The sequence below is a fragment of the Bombus fervidus genome, chromosome 19 (genome assembly GCF_041682495.2).
Source record: "Bombus fervidus isolate BK054 chromosome 19, iyBomFerv1, whole genome shotgun sequence".
Taxonomy (NCBI): Eukaryota; Metazoa; Arthropoda; class Insecta; order Hymenoptera; family Apidae; genus Bombus; species Bombus fervidus.
The window spans coordinates 3199123-3213767 of record NC_091535.2 but is presented as its reverse complement, the minus strand read 5'-3'; the positions used below and the strand labels follow the sequence as shown (position 1 = coordinate 3213767).

The following is a 14645-nucleotide window of genomic DNA, read 5'->3' as shown; positions in this document are numbered from 1 at the left end:
CATCTATTGTTTAGAATAATATAAGCACATATTTGAAATTACACATTTTAGTTCTATAGCTTAATACTATTTACATTGATAAATAATTTATGTATAAAGGATGTTATAATTTTCGAATAAGAAATAATTCTTACTACTATCTATTGTTTAGAATAGTATAAGTGCATATTTGAAATTACACATTTTAATTCTATACCTTAATACTATCTATATTGATAAATGACTTATATGTAAAAAATGCTATAATTTTCGGATGAAATTCAAATTTTAACTGCATTAAAAGAGATCAATTTATCGCGTTAGATTTATATCTGATTTGTAGCATGTACTTCTGAGAGCACTATAGTTATGTGTATATGTATATGTATAAATTTAAAGAAAGTAGTATAGAACACAGATCGTGTAGAATTAATCATAAGTGGGCACCATTGGGCACGTGGAGAGATTCTAACCTAAGCGGATATATTTATGAATGTAATTTCTATTAAAGCATAATTTCCACATATAAAAATGACTTATAAAGTTATAGTTGATTCTAAAAATCCTCCAACAGGTATGTTCTACAACACAATTTTGTTAAATATAGTAAGTTCAACTACATACGTCAAAAATAATGTAGAAAACAGATGTCAAAAATGTTCGCTAAACGAAGTCTTATTTTTTCTTTATTTTTAAATAATATTAGTGAAAAAGTGTGTTTTATTTGATAATATCTAACTTAATGTTAGAAAATATCTTCCTAGTGTAGTGTTTAATAAACTAAATATAAATGTAATATAAATTAAATAAATTAATAAATAAATATAAATGTAGTGTTAAATAAACTACTATTATGTATTTTTTAAAAATAAAATTGTGTTAATTTGACAATTGATGTTTTGTAATGTATATAGATGCATTGATAGTATTAGAGGTAATCAATTCGCAAAATAAGGAAAAAATTGAAATAGTTTGGTGCAATGATTGGAAGGATGATGGAAATATACAACTAACTAATAGTCAAAATAAAGTATTGGGAAAAAGAAGCAGTGATGTTAGTCGCTATTTTGCTAGAACTACATGTACAGATCTTTATGGTAAGTGTATATCATATATGTATTATTTCTTTTATAATATATAAATAGATTTTATTTTTTTATTTACTTTCGTTATATTTTTAATTTAGGTGGTGTCAATCCTCGTGAAAAGACTGAAGTTGATCATTGGTTATCATTTGCAATCGGACCTCTTGAATTTTATCCATTAAAGGAAGATGCACTCTCTTATTTAGATAACATATTAATGACAAACACTTGGTTGGTCTCCAAAAAATTAACAATTGCTGACATCCATGTATTTTGTACTCTTGTAGATAAGAAATTTTTAACACAATTCGAAAAAAAATTTATTAATATAACCAGATGGTATAAACAGATGCTTTCATTATCAGTTGTGACAAAAGCATTACATTTAGTTGAAAAGAATGCTAAACTATCTCTTCATAATAATGTACAATCTGAGAAAACTATTAATAAACAAACAGGGCAAAGAAAGCAAGAAGGTAAATTTATTGATTTGCCTGGAGCAGAAATGGGTAAAGTAAGTAATTTATATTTATAACAAACTTTATTTTATAAGGTACATAAATCTGTATAAATTTATTTATTCCTATAATAGGTCATAGTACGTTTCCCACCAGAAGCAAGTGGCTATTTACATATTGGTCATGCTAAGGCTGCCTTGTTAAATCAATATTATGCACAAACATTTCAAGGACAATTCATTATGAGATTCGACGATACAAATCCTGCGAAAGAGAATGTAGAGTTTGAAAAAGCTATTCTAGAAGATTTAGAGTTATTGCAAATTAAACCAGATCGATTTACTCATTCTTCTGATTACTTTGATTTAATGTTGGAGTATTGTACTAAACTGATAAAAGATGGTAAGGCATATGTAGATAATACACCAGCTGATATAATGAAAGAACAGCGTGATCAGAAGTTGATGTCATCAAACAGAAATAATTGTAAGTATAAAACATTAAAAATTAAAATAAAAATAGCACAATGTTTTCAAAATAATCTAAAGGAAAAAAAGTTATTAAGAACATCATTATATTCATATTCTTAGCCATTGAACAGAATCTTGAATTATGGAATGAGATGCAGCAGGGTACAGTTAAAGGTCAGGAATGTTGTGTTAGAGCAAAGATTGATTATCAATCTACGAATGGATGTTTACGAGATCCAACAATTTATAGATGCAAACCAGAACCACATCCTCGTACTGGAACAAAATATAAGTATGTATGAATATTAAAAATCTAAAGAACTTAACAAATGCTTCATTTTTTGTATATTTAATTCAGTAACAATTTTTCATATAGGGTTTACCCAATATATGATTTTGCTTGTCCTATTGTTGATGCTGTCGAAAACGTTACTCATACTTTACGTACAACAGAATATCATGACAGAGATGTTCAATTTTATTGGATAATTGATGCCCTGGGATTGAGACGTCCTTATATATGGGAATATTCACGTTTGAATATGACGCACACAGTTTTATCAAAAAGAAAATTAACTTGGTTCGTTGATCAAGGTTTAGTTGATGGTTGGGATGATCCACGCTTTCCAACAGTAAGGGGTATTCTGAGAAGAGGGATGACAGTTGAAGGATTGAAACAATTTATTATTGCTCAAGGTAGTTCAAAATCTGTCGTTTTCATGGAATGGGATAAAATATGGGCATTTAACAAAAAAGTTATTGATCCAGTTGCTACTAGGTATACTACACAAAAAATGTTTTTATAAAAAAATATTCATAAAGCTAATTCACATAATAATCGATTTTTAGATATACCGCTTTGGAATATAATAAAATTGTACCAGTGCATATAGATGATGCGAAGGAAGAATGGTTAACTGTTCAAAATCATCCAAAAGATATATCAAAAGGCACTAAACAAGTATTAATAGGATCACAGGTATATATAGAAAGAGATGATGCAAATTTGCTAGCTGAAGGTCAAAATGCTACCTTCATTAATTGGGGTAACATTTTAATAAAAAAAATTGAAAGAGAGAATGATGTTATTAAACGAGTTGTAGCACAATTAAATTTAGAAAACAAAGATTATAAAAATACATTAAAAATTACATGGTTATCGATACCGTCTGATAAAAATCATGATGTTAGTAAAGTTAGTCTAATTCCATGCTACGCTGTTTATTTTGATCATATTATAAGTAAGTCAATATTGGGAAAGGATGATGATTACAAAGATTTCATTGCAAAAAATACAAGAGTGAGTTTTTATCATTTTTACTAATTATAAATTTAAGAAACAGAACAAAAATATATGTAGTAAATATTTCAGACAGAGATACAAATGCTTGGAGAAGTAGCATTAAAACATGTGGAAAAAGGAGAAATAATTCAATTACAAAGAAAAGGATTTTTTAGATGCGATGTATCTTATGCTCCTGTTAGCCCATTTTCTTCTAGAGAACAGCCTTTAATATTATTTCATATTCCAGATGGCCATACTACAAATGTAACAAAATCCATACCTACTGGTAGTACACCAGTATCTGTTAAAGAAATTTCTCAAAAAAATGTATGTATCATTTTATTTCTACAATTATAAGTTAATAATGTACATGTAATATGATTTACATTATTTAAATTCTTTTTCTTATTGTTATTATTTTAGAAACAAACATTAGATGCGAACTTAATTACAACTTTAAATAAGTCGCAAATGATATCTGATGAAAATACATTGTCTGAAAATATTGTACAACAAGAAAGCAGAATTAAAGAATTACAATTGAAGATAAATCAAGAAATGCAACGACTTTCTAATTTAAAAACAGAATATAAAAATAAAACTGGTAATGAGTGGACTGGAATAAAAAATCAAAACATAACAAAAGATATATTAACAGAATCGCATGTTGTAAGATTATATAATGAAATTCAAAAACAAGGAGATAAAGTAAGACAATTAAAAAGTTCGAAAGCAGAAAAAAGTGTTATTGATGAAGAGGTAAAAAAGCTTCTGGCTTTAAAGTTGGATTACAAATCTATTACTGGTCAAGATTGGAAACCATCTACTATTCCAACAAGTGATGTAACGAATAAAGACGAAAATTCTGCTGACAAAATATCAGAAAGTATACAAAAACAGGGAGATAAAGTAAGGCAATTAAAAAGTTCGAAAGCAGAAAAAAGTGTTATCGATGAAGAGGTAAAAAAACTTTTGGCTTTGAAGTCAGATTACAAATCTGTTACTGGTCAAGATTGGAAACCATCTACTATTCCAACAAGTGATGTAACGAATAAAGACGAAAATTCTGCTGACAAAATATCAGAAAGTATACAAAAACAGGGAGATAAAGTAAGACAATTAAAAAGTTCGAAAGCAGAAAAAAGTGTTATCGATGAAGAGGTAAAAAAACTTTTGGCTTTGAAGTCAGATTACAAATCTGTTACTGGTCAAGATTGGAAACCATCTACTATTCCAACAAGTGATGTAACGAATAAAGACGAAAATTCTGCTGACAAAATATCAGAAAGTATACAAAAACAGGGAGATAAAGTAAGACAATTAAAAAGTTCGAAAGCAGAAAAAAGTGTTATCGATGAAGAGGTAAAAAAACTTTTGGCTTTGAAGTCAGATTACAAATCTGTTACTGGTCAAGATTGGAAACCATCTACTATTCCAACAAGTGATGTAACGAATAAAGACGAAAATTCTGCTGACAAAATATCAGAAAGTATACAAAAACAGGGAGATAAAGTAAGACAATTAAAAAGTTCGAAAGCAGAAAAAAGTGTTATCGATGAAGAGGTAAAAAAACTTTTGGCTTTGAAGTCAGATTACAAATCTGTTACTGGTCAAGATTGGAAACCATCTACTATTCCAACAAGTGATGTAACGAATAAAGACGAAAATTCTGCTGACAAAATATCAGAAAGTATACAGAAACAAGGAGATAAAGTAAAAAAATTAAAGGAAATTAAAACAGATAGAAGTATTATTGACCAAGAAATAAAAATTCTATTAGATTTGAAAAATAATTATAAGGCATTAACAGGACAAGAATGGAAATCAATATCTGATATGTCTAAGAAGAAAAAAGAAGATGTTTCTAAACGCGAAAAACAGAATACATCTAATAAAGAAATAAGTAAAAATGAAAGCATGAAAGATGTAGATATAGGTAAAACAAGATTAGGATTAGAGGCAAGAAAAGAAGAAAATTTCTTTGATTGGTATTCTCAAATTATTACTAAAAGTGGTATGATTGAATATTACGATGTATCCGGTTGTTATGTTTACCGCCCGTGGAGTTTTGCTGTGTGGAAAATGATAAAAGAATACATTGACAAAGAAATAACACAAATGGGTGTACAAGAATGTTATTTTCCTATGTTCGTTACACGAACAGTATTAGAAAAAGAAAAAAAGCACATAGCAGATTTTGCTCCTGAAGTTGCATGGGTAACAAAATGTGGAGAATCAGACTTAGCAGAACCTATTGCTATAAGACCAACATCAGAGACTGTAATGTATCCTGCTTATGCCAAATGGTTAAAATCTGATACTGAACTTCCTTTAAAACTTAATCAATGGAATAATGTTGTAGTAAGTATCAAATACACATGTAAATTGTTAGTTATTACGAATAAAATAATTACTTTTTTATTTAAAATGTTATTGTAATCAAATGTTCCTTTATCACAGAGATGGGAATTTAAAGATCCTAAACCTTTCTTACGTACAAGAGAATTTTTGTGGCAAGAAGGTCATTCTGCTTTTGCTACTAAAGCTGAGGCTGATGAAGAAGTCATGATCATTTTAGATCTATATGCAAGAGTATATGAAGACTTGTTAGCAGTACCTGTTGTTAAAGGCCGTAAAACGGAAAAAGAGAAATTTGCTGGTGGTGACTACACTACCACTGTTGAAGCTTTTATTTCAACAAGTGGTCGTGCAATACAAGGAGCGACAAGTCATCATCTTGGACAAAATTTTTCTAAAATGTTTAATATTCAAGTAGAGAATGCAGTAGAAGGGAATGAAAAAACATTTGTCTATCAAAATTCATGGGGTCTAACGACTCGCACGATTGGAGTTATGATAATGGTACATATATCTTTGCTTTAGTAGAAGAATAGTTTTTAGGGAAATAATTTCATACTTCATTTCTAGGTCCATGGAGATGATAAAGGTTTAGTATTACCACCAAATGTAGCTTGTATTCAAGCCATTATAGTTCCTTGCGGTATTACAGCAAGTACAACGCCTCAACAAAGAGAATTATTGTTTTCTGAATGTAATAAATTATTGGGTGAACTTTCGAAAGATTCGCTTAGAGTTAAAGCAGATTATCGAAGTAATCGCACTCCAGGTTGGAAATTTAATCATTGGGAATTAAAAGGTGTACCTGTAAGAATTGAAGTAGGTCCTAAAGACTTAAACAAAAATCAGGTCACTTTTGTACGTAGAGATAATTCTGAAAGAGTATTTGCAAAAAGACCTGACGTAGTCACGGCTTTGCATACATTACTAACTAATATACAAGCAGATATGCTTTCCAAGTAAGCTATTAGAAAATAAGATCTTTATATAATATTGTAAATACTATTATTTTATAAATGGACTTTTTCCCTAACAGAGCAAAAAAGAACTTAAACGAGCATATTAAGCGTGCGGATAATTGGAATGAATTTTGTTCTTATCTCAATGAAAAAAACATATTATTATCACCATTTTGTGGAGAATCATCTTGTGAAGATAAAATTAAACGCGACAGTGCACGGTAAATATGGTTAAAATCTTTTCTATGATTGACACTTGTCTGTAGAATATAAAGTAGATACATTTTATTTCTTTTCATAGAGAGGATACGGGAGGAGAAATTGGAACATTATCAATGGGTGCAAAAAGTCTATGCATACCATTTGAACAACCACCTTCATCAGCATCTTTTGATAAACAAACATGTATCCACCCCGATTGTCAGAACAAACCGCAGTTTTATACACTTTTCGGCCGTAGCTATTAAAGTAATCTAATATGTATAAAAAAATGAGACAATTATTACAATAAAAATTTCTTTAAACAACAGGTTTTCTACATATGACTTTAATATTAGTATTATAATACTTATCCATATGAATTGATATTTGTATTAGGTTGTCCGAAAAGTGTCTTTCTTTTACAGACACATCTTTTACAACGACGCATCTTTATACAAACATGAAGCCTAATCTGTCGAACGTTGTGATCCTTATTTTGATAGAACAAAATAGATCATACGTAATTCGATAAAATAATATAAAACGGAAAATGTTGTGCATCCATTATTTCCTCATAAAACGAAAAAAACTATTCGAACGACCTAATACTATTTCAAATTTGAAATAATCAAGTTCATTTTATCATTATTTTATTTATCATTGTATTTGCTTACAATTGCTGTAATTGTATCTAAAATTTATTACATTGCTTATATTGTTTAAACCTCTATTTAAATAAATTTTACTTAATTTTATGTATCCTTATTTATAGTTAAATTGTAGATGAATATAAACAAACTATTGGAAAAAATTGTTTGTTATATTACATAAAACAAAATAAACTATAACAAATTTTTAAATGATTTGAAATATAGTAAGACATATACTACATATACAACTAGGAATAATAAAGGAGAAGACATATGCTATTTAGATTTTGAAAGCATTTCATAAATAAACTATAAAATTTAATTATAAAAGGTACTTAAATATTATAAATTTATAAGTATAAATAATACTTATTGCAAATATATTAGAAGCTAAAGTAATGTATTGTATATAGAATTGAGATGTATTTACCAACATATATATACAGTATTTCTAATTCATAATTGAAACAAAACAATAGTATTTTTTCAAATATGTATATTTTTAACATCTTCTAGAATATATCAGGAGAGATGGTAATCAGGCAAAAAGTTATTTTATATACAAAAGTAAGTCGAGAAAGATGAAGATTCTTGGTTGAGATTTTATTTTGGAAAAAATCATATTTGAAAATTTTTCTATTACGTATGCACGTAGCTAACTTTCAATTGAATAAGGGTGGTACAAGCAGGTAAGAAGTTATTCTACAAATAAAGGTAAATCAAAAGTGTAGAATAAAACTTTTCGTTTCAAGCTTCTTTTTCGGTACTTCAAATTTGAAATAATAGTCATTGACAGACACAATCAATTCGATCAGTAATGAGCCGAGTAGTCTAAATTTTCAAACTCGACTTTCTGTAGAAAAAAATCTGAAATGAAAAGATGTTATCCTTTTTTTCAATTTGTCTTTGTTTATAAACTCATCTTCTGTCCAATTACACATATTACCCACTCTGATACATTTTGTATGTACGAGTATTTATATTTACGTACATATGTAATTTTACAAAATTTACAAATTATTCTTGTATTACGTTTTTAAATGTTGCATACAAAAGTGATATATTTATTTTATGAAATTATATTATTAATGAATGTACCATGTATAAATGTGCTTTTAACATTTTGTAAATAAATACCGTTTTAGGTTTTAAAATACGAGTTTTCTATGTACATATTTATATTATAACATCGAAAATATATTATTTTAAACAATTTTTTATTAGTACTTCTTAAATCACATTTCTAACTATTGGACAAAATACCAATATGTATCGTTTATTGTAACGATTTCATTTCAGTAATGAAATCTTCAATCTTTTCCAGTTTCAGTGTTGTGACTTGTCGATTCTTTTATTACATATTTAGATGTAGATAATGTAGAATTTTCATCATGTTTTGATTCATCTATGCTTGAATTTTTTACATGTTCTGGTGAGTTAAAATTTGTTTGTATATTATTTTGTTCTTTTAAAAAATTTACTTGTTGAATGCACCTTTTACTATCCTCTTTTTTATATCTTGAGAACAAGTCTGGATTATCATCGACAAAACATTTAATCTTTTTTAAATCAATACTTACTTTAAAATCTGTTTTCAAACCTTTTTTCATATTGTGTATTTCATATGTTCTGTTTATAATATCATCAAAGTTTAAATTTTGAATATTTTGTTCTACATCATTAATACTTCTACCACAATTATAGTTACAACTTGTAATGGCATCGAAGTTATTTTTAGTGTCGTCACTTAATCTAATAGTTTCATGATTTCGTCCTCCATCGTTATGCTCAACTGTTTTATTCTCATTTTGATTATTGTTATTTGTAAAAGCATTTGGATTATTTGTAACTAATGTTGTATTAATTAGTAAATCATCTTTTGTAGTTTTGCAAGGAATTGTTATTACTGGATCCAGATTTTCCTTTATATCATCTTGATCATGTTCAGAGTATTCATTAACAAATAAGCTTGCACTTTTGTCTTTATTGCTATAAATATTTCCAGATCTAACATTTAGGAGAGTATCATTTTGTGTTTTAAAAATACATTGTGGAGCAACCTTTTTTATTGGTACATCAAATGTAGTGTTCTTCCTTGTAGTAGTTACACATTCCATATTAATATTTACAGAATATTTATCATATAAGATCATCTATGTAAAAAGAATTATAATCAGATAGGTAATCCATAAAGTTCCTACATATTTTTAATGATATAATAGACAAATACTAATTGAAATATATTCACCTGCAGATTATTTATATTAGATACACGAAACTTAAGATCACGTAAACACACATATTCTGGTATTAATTTAGAATAATTACTGTCTGTGGATTCACTTTTCTCTTGCCAATACGTATTGTGAAATTTATTACTTGATGTCCTGTGTTGTTTTAGAATAAGCCTATAATTCATGAAATATCATAATATTTTATATACAAGTGCAATGATATTACTTACCAAACATTTTATCCATTTGGAAGTACAAATATGTAAAATTAAATTTCGGTAAATTGTTATAATATAAAAATATTAATAGAGATATATAATGCTTACATTTCAACATCGTTCTGAGGTTTCCATTGTTCGGTTATTTGTGATTTTTTTGGTTTTGAATGGTCTAATATGATAGGTTTTTCAATGCAATTAATTCTTGCATCATCTGTCAAACTTCTGTTACTTGATTCAATAACAGGGCTGATACCTCCATTGTCATCACACTGTTAATATTACAAACGATGCATTCAATAAAACAATTTAAAGAATTTATAAATTTTCTTTTTCAAACTATTTTTAAATAAAAATATTCTTTAATAAATAATGTTAATATGAAATATAATATATAGACACAGTTATTTATTATACGTCTCTTTTATAGAAAATATACAATTTAAAAGATATTTTACTTACATCTTTTATGTTATTATTAACTTTAATATTTTTAGATATTTTATTCATTTCATTTACAGTATCTACAGACATGTGAAATTTTTCTTTGTTTGTATCAGTATTATTAATGAATATATTATTTGATGCATTCATTTTTAATGAACATTTTGCACTAGACGTATGTGGAATATCTTGATTCTTATTACAATTTTGTTTAATTTGAATATGTTTCTTTTTGTTTTGCAAATGAAATTCATCTATCGAAGTGCTATCCTCATTATGATTACTAATTTTTAGATTATTTTTATTGGATGTAACATACATAAAAGCATGTAAAGGTATGTGTGATGTTCGTGATGTTTCTTCCATTACACTATTAGTTTCCCGCAACTTTTTAGGTTCACTTATGCATGAAGCTATTGGGAACGATATACTTTTATCACGTTTTCTTTTTAAATTTAATTTTAAAATATTACTGTGATAACATGAAGGTTGTAGCAGTGAATTATTACTTATCAATCCATCCCTATTTTGTGTTGTTGGATTATTGATCTTTTGTTCTAGTTCAATAGATGATAGATTCTCAAATTCTTTGGGTGCCAATGAAACTACATTTGTAATTTTGATATTTGAAGTAAAATCAGTACAATTGTGTTCATTTTCATCGTTTAATTGTATTACATTATCCAAAATGTTAAAATTTGTTTTATTCTGTGGACTGAATTTCTTTAAATTATCAAATTCAGTTACATTTAAATTACTTATCAAGGAATTATTAGTATCTGTTTGATTTTGATTGTTTTCTTGTAATAATTTTTCTATTTTTAATAGACTAGAATCGTATATAGTATTACTTTTATTAGATTCGACTTTATTTCTTTTAAACGAAGATAAAGAATTTTCACTTTTATTAGCTTCAATAAACACGTTATTTAATGAAATAAAATTACTGGCCTGTAAAATATATACGAACATCTGTGTAAATTGTATTTTATAAATGATTATTTAATTTATATTTTTAATATTGAAATAATTTATATTCTCATTTAATTCGTGTTTATAAGTTTTAATATTTGCCTCTATAATGTCATCATCGCTATCGAGTGTAATAATATCAACTTGTTTGTCCAGTTGTGATTTGGAATGCCAAATTGAAGAATTGGAACTATCTTCATAATTATGTAACATTGAAGCTGTTACTGAACTTGACACATTCATAAAATTTTCCTTAGTACTTGTAGACTGCAGGCTGTGCCTTTCCACATTCGTTGGATTCAACATGGTATTTATATTTGCACTGGTTCGATACTTATTACTGCTATTGAATATTAAAATAGCTTTTAATATTAAGTTTAATGTACTTAGAAATTTATGCTTTTAATACCTTATATTATTTAAATACTAACTTTTGCATTTCTTCAATTAGTTTAAGCTGTCTTAATTTAAAACTTCGAGGACCAGGACGTTGTTTAACTATTGGTGATTGTGATGCAGAACTTATAAGTGGTGAACTTGATGCAAATGGTATAGGTGAGTCTTTACCAACAGAAATATCACTGTCAGAATCTTCGAAATCAGAAACATTCCTGGAGAAATAATTATGTATGTAATAATATATATTATATATATACTAAATACAATATATGTAATAATTTAAATTTATAAATAATATACTAATAATTCATATATTTATTAAGTAATAATACTTAAATTTAATACCTAGAAACAGACTAATACATACTGTAATGTATCTTTTGTTGTGCTTGAACTAGCAGTCGCCTTAGATTTGCCTATGTAAAAGAATAAATCAAGATTATAATAATATTATATAGGTAATTATATAGGTAAAAGGTTATTATATTTACTTATATATATTTCTTCAAAAACTTTAGTTAAAAAGTTCTTAATTGTTTACCTAGAATAGAAATACACTCTCCACATTCCCAAACAGGATTAGCCCATTTAAGCTGTCCACAAGCCATGTGAGTTCCTTGTGAACCACAAGTTCGACAAAGAGCTAATTCCCATTTCCTGCCAAATCACAATTACAACATATAAAAAATGAGAAATTAAAATCTTTAGTCACATTAATATGTAATAAATAAAATTTTTCTTTACTTACGCGTTAAAACTTGTATATTTTCTACCTTTAGGACATAAGCATATTGGAGCATTACATTGATCATGTCTATATAAAAGTTCTTCAAATGCATTGGGTACGAGTTCCCAAGAAGCATCTCTAAAGCAAAACCATTAAAATGAAAAACTCTTCTGATTTGGCATTTTATTACAAAGTATACAAACAAACTTTATTTCTTACTTACTGACTTGGAATAAAAATACCAAATTCTGACATTGCCTTTTGAAATGAATTTTTATTATTGCATAAAGGACACTTAAAAAAATAACCAGCACTTATAGCCAGTTGCTAAAACAATTTTTTCAGAAACTAATATATATTTCTATATACTTAAAAATTCAAATATTTTTAAATAAACTGTTATTTTACCTGAACACATTTTCTATGAAACCATGCATTTTTTTTACAACATGGAGCCCACATTGTACCAACTGTATCATAAGGATCTACTTCATCATAACATATACAACATACTACTTTATTGGTTTTTGACAATTCAATTTTGACTCGAGCATCTATTTTTTGTTTTGGTCTATGCTTTATACAATATGATCTAAAATATAATATATTCATTATTTTTAAAAAGGCCAAAATTATAAAGTCAATATAAACATAATGTACCTAAATTCATCAAAAAATTGATTTAGGGTTCCAGCCCTTAGCCCACAAGGATAATGAAATATTTTTTTACATTTTACATTACAACATCCCAAAGTGGCACCAGCTTTTTTGCAGTATGAACATACCTTTAAATTAAAATCATATTATAATTTTCAAATATATATTTTTCCTTTTTTGTTTATATATGAATACCTACCAATTTTTTGCCCCTGCTAATTTCCTTCTTTATATCTGTTTTCAAAAATCCTAAAATACCTTCATCATCCTTTCCTCTCTGTTGCATGTTTGATGATAAAAGCTATAACAGGATATTGTGTTGAAATATTAAATATGTATTATGATATTAAAACTGTTTAAAATATATTTATAAAATCATGTACCAAACAATAATAATGTGTAACAATTTCACCATCTTCATAAAATTTTCCAAATTCCAATTCATTATTCTCTGATAATCTACAGAAGCAGCAAATTCTATGTTTAGATGGTTTATTGCGCTTTGACATGGTATTCGCTATAAAATTTAATAAACAGATTTAAAATGTATAATACATAAGAGATTAATATATAATATTTTTTATATAACTAATACAAAAAGTGTATATGACTGTAATATATTTAACACAATAAATGTCTATTAAACAAATACAATAAATATATTGTTTATTTATTATACAATGGCGTACTTAAAAAAATAAATTTGAATATTTTATATAAGTAGGAATCATTCTTCTTACATCAATAAGTAAAAAACGGCAAATTTTTAATTGTCATTGTCATTGTTGTAGCAAATAAGCGGTATGTAAAATAAAACCAGTGCAATACGTACAAATTAAATTTTTTTCTAAAGGCACAACTCCAGACGCATATATGTAGATAAAGTATACATCAGAATTAAAAGTATCATATGAACTTTCTTTATAAATACATATTTGGAAAACACTTTTATTACGTATGTACAATGTACATATAAGCCATTCTTACAATGAAAACGATCGACAGAATGAGAAATCGTAATATTAATGCATGATAATATAAATGAAACATTCCATTTCAATAACCCGATTAATATCTTTTTCCGCACAATACAGACAAGAATACATAAAGAAATAACAAATTTTTAAATTTTAATAGGTTATTGCTCGATCACAAGCAGCTTATTTTCAAAATAATACTACGCGGGGAAACTCCATATAATTAATGTGATACTACACCAAACTTTTAATAAAGATTCACATTCCAATAGCCGTATAAATTCTATATTCGTATATCTGTTTAAAAATTGATAAATAAAACTTTATTTAATTCAAATTATTAATTATTATTTATTATTAACAAAATATGCACTACACACACTTTCATTTAGAAGAAATTACAAGCCATTGAATATATATACACACACGTACGATATAGTCCCAGTTGCACGTATAACGATATTTATCCAGATGCTGCGCTCTCTGGTGACGCAATAGGTAAACTATTCAAACAGTTAAATTAATTTTTTACAAATATTTGGGTACAGATTACATATTTTTACTCTTATTAT

The 14645-nt window shown here is 26.9% G+C and overlaps 2 protein-coding genes across 3 annotated transcripts; one reads left to right on the top strand and one right to left on the bottom strand.

Annotated features, from left to right (window-relative positions):
- Nucleotides 1-86: 86 nt before the first annotated feature.
- Nucleotides 87-7775, top strand: Gluprors (Glutamyl-prolyl-tRNA synthetase). 2 transcript variants are annotated; one of them, XM_072021476.1, is made up of 14 exons: nt 87-553; nt 894-1076; nt 1166-1578; nt 1657-2008; nt 2113-2284; nt 2369-2770; nt 2842-3292; nt 3365-3604; nt 3701-5638; nt 5738-6139; nt 6206-6594; nt 6672-6815; nt 6896-7062; nt 7221-7775. In XM_072021476.1, the coding sequence occupies exons 1-13, from the start codon at nt 511-513 to the stop codon at nt 7059-7061; spliced, it is 5295 nt and encodes a 1764-aa protein (XP_071877577.1). In that variant the 5' UTR covers nt 87-510; the 3' UTR covers nt 7062; nt 7221-7775. The 2 variants fall into 2 exon arrangements, with proteins under 2 accessions (XP_071877577.1, XP_071877576.1); XM_072021475.1 differs by lacking the exon at nt 7221-7775 and having other exon boundaries at nt 88-553; nt 6896-7123.
- A 668-nt stretch (nt 7776-8443) lies between these two features.
- Nucleotides 8444-14638, bottom strand: LOC139996928 (uncharacterized). Its single transcript, XM_072021479.1, has 15 exons — nt 13929-14638; nt 13480-13613; nt 13296-13397; nt 13100-13224; nt 12848-13031; nt 12663-12766; nt 12461-12577; nt 12254-12369; nt 12080-12128; nt 11745-11924; nt 11416-11656; nt 10360-11292; nt 10006-10169; nt 9694-9853; nt 8444-9598 (listed from the first exon to the last, which is right to left on the bottom strand). Exons 2-15 carry the CDS (start codon nt 13603-13605, stop codon nt 8756-8758), a joined length of 3444 nt encoding a protein of 1147 aa, XP_071877580.1. The 5' UTR covers nt 13606-13613; nt 13929-14638; the 3' UTR covers nt 8444-8755.
- Between the last annotated feature and the right edge of the window lie 7 nt (nt 14639-14645).

What these genes read in the sequence shown, in the direction of transcription:
- Gluprors (XM_072021476.1), top strand. Translation starts at nt 511, where the DNA reads ATGACTTATAAAGTTATAGTTGATTCTAAAAATCCTCCAACAG. An exon ending in TTCTAAAAATCCTCCAACAG is followed by an intron (nt 554 to 893) that starts GTATGTTCTACA and finishes TAATGTATATAG; the next exon opens with ATGCATTGATAGTATTAGAG. An exon ending in ATCAATGGAATAATGTTGTA is followed by an intron (nt 5,639 to 5,737) that starts GTAAGTATCAAA and finishes CCTTTATCACAG; the next exon opens with AGATGGGAATTTAAAGATCC.
- LOC139996928 (XM_072021479.1), bottom strand. Translation starts at nt 13,605, where the DNA reads ATGTCAAAGCGCAATAAACCATCTAAACATAGAATTTGCTGCTTCTGT. An exon ending in AAATATACAAGTTTTAACGC is followed by an intron (nt 12,370 to 12,460) that starts GTAAGTAAAGAA and finishes GTGATTTGGCAG; the next exon opens with GAAATGGGAATTAGCTCTTT. An exon ending in CTAATTGAAGAAATGCAAAA is followed by an intron (nt 11,657 to 11,744) that starts GTTAGTATTTAA and finishes AATATTCAATAG; the next exon opens with CAGTAATAAGTATCGAACCA.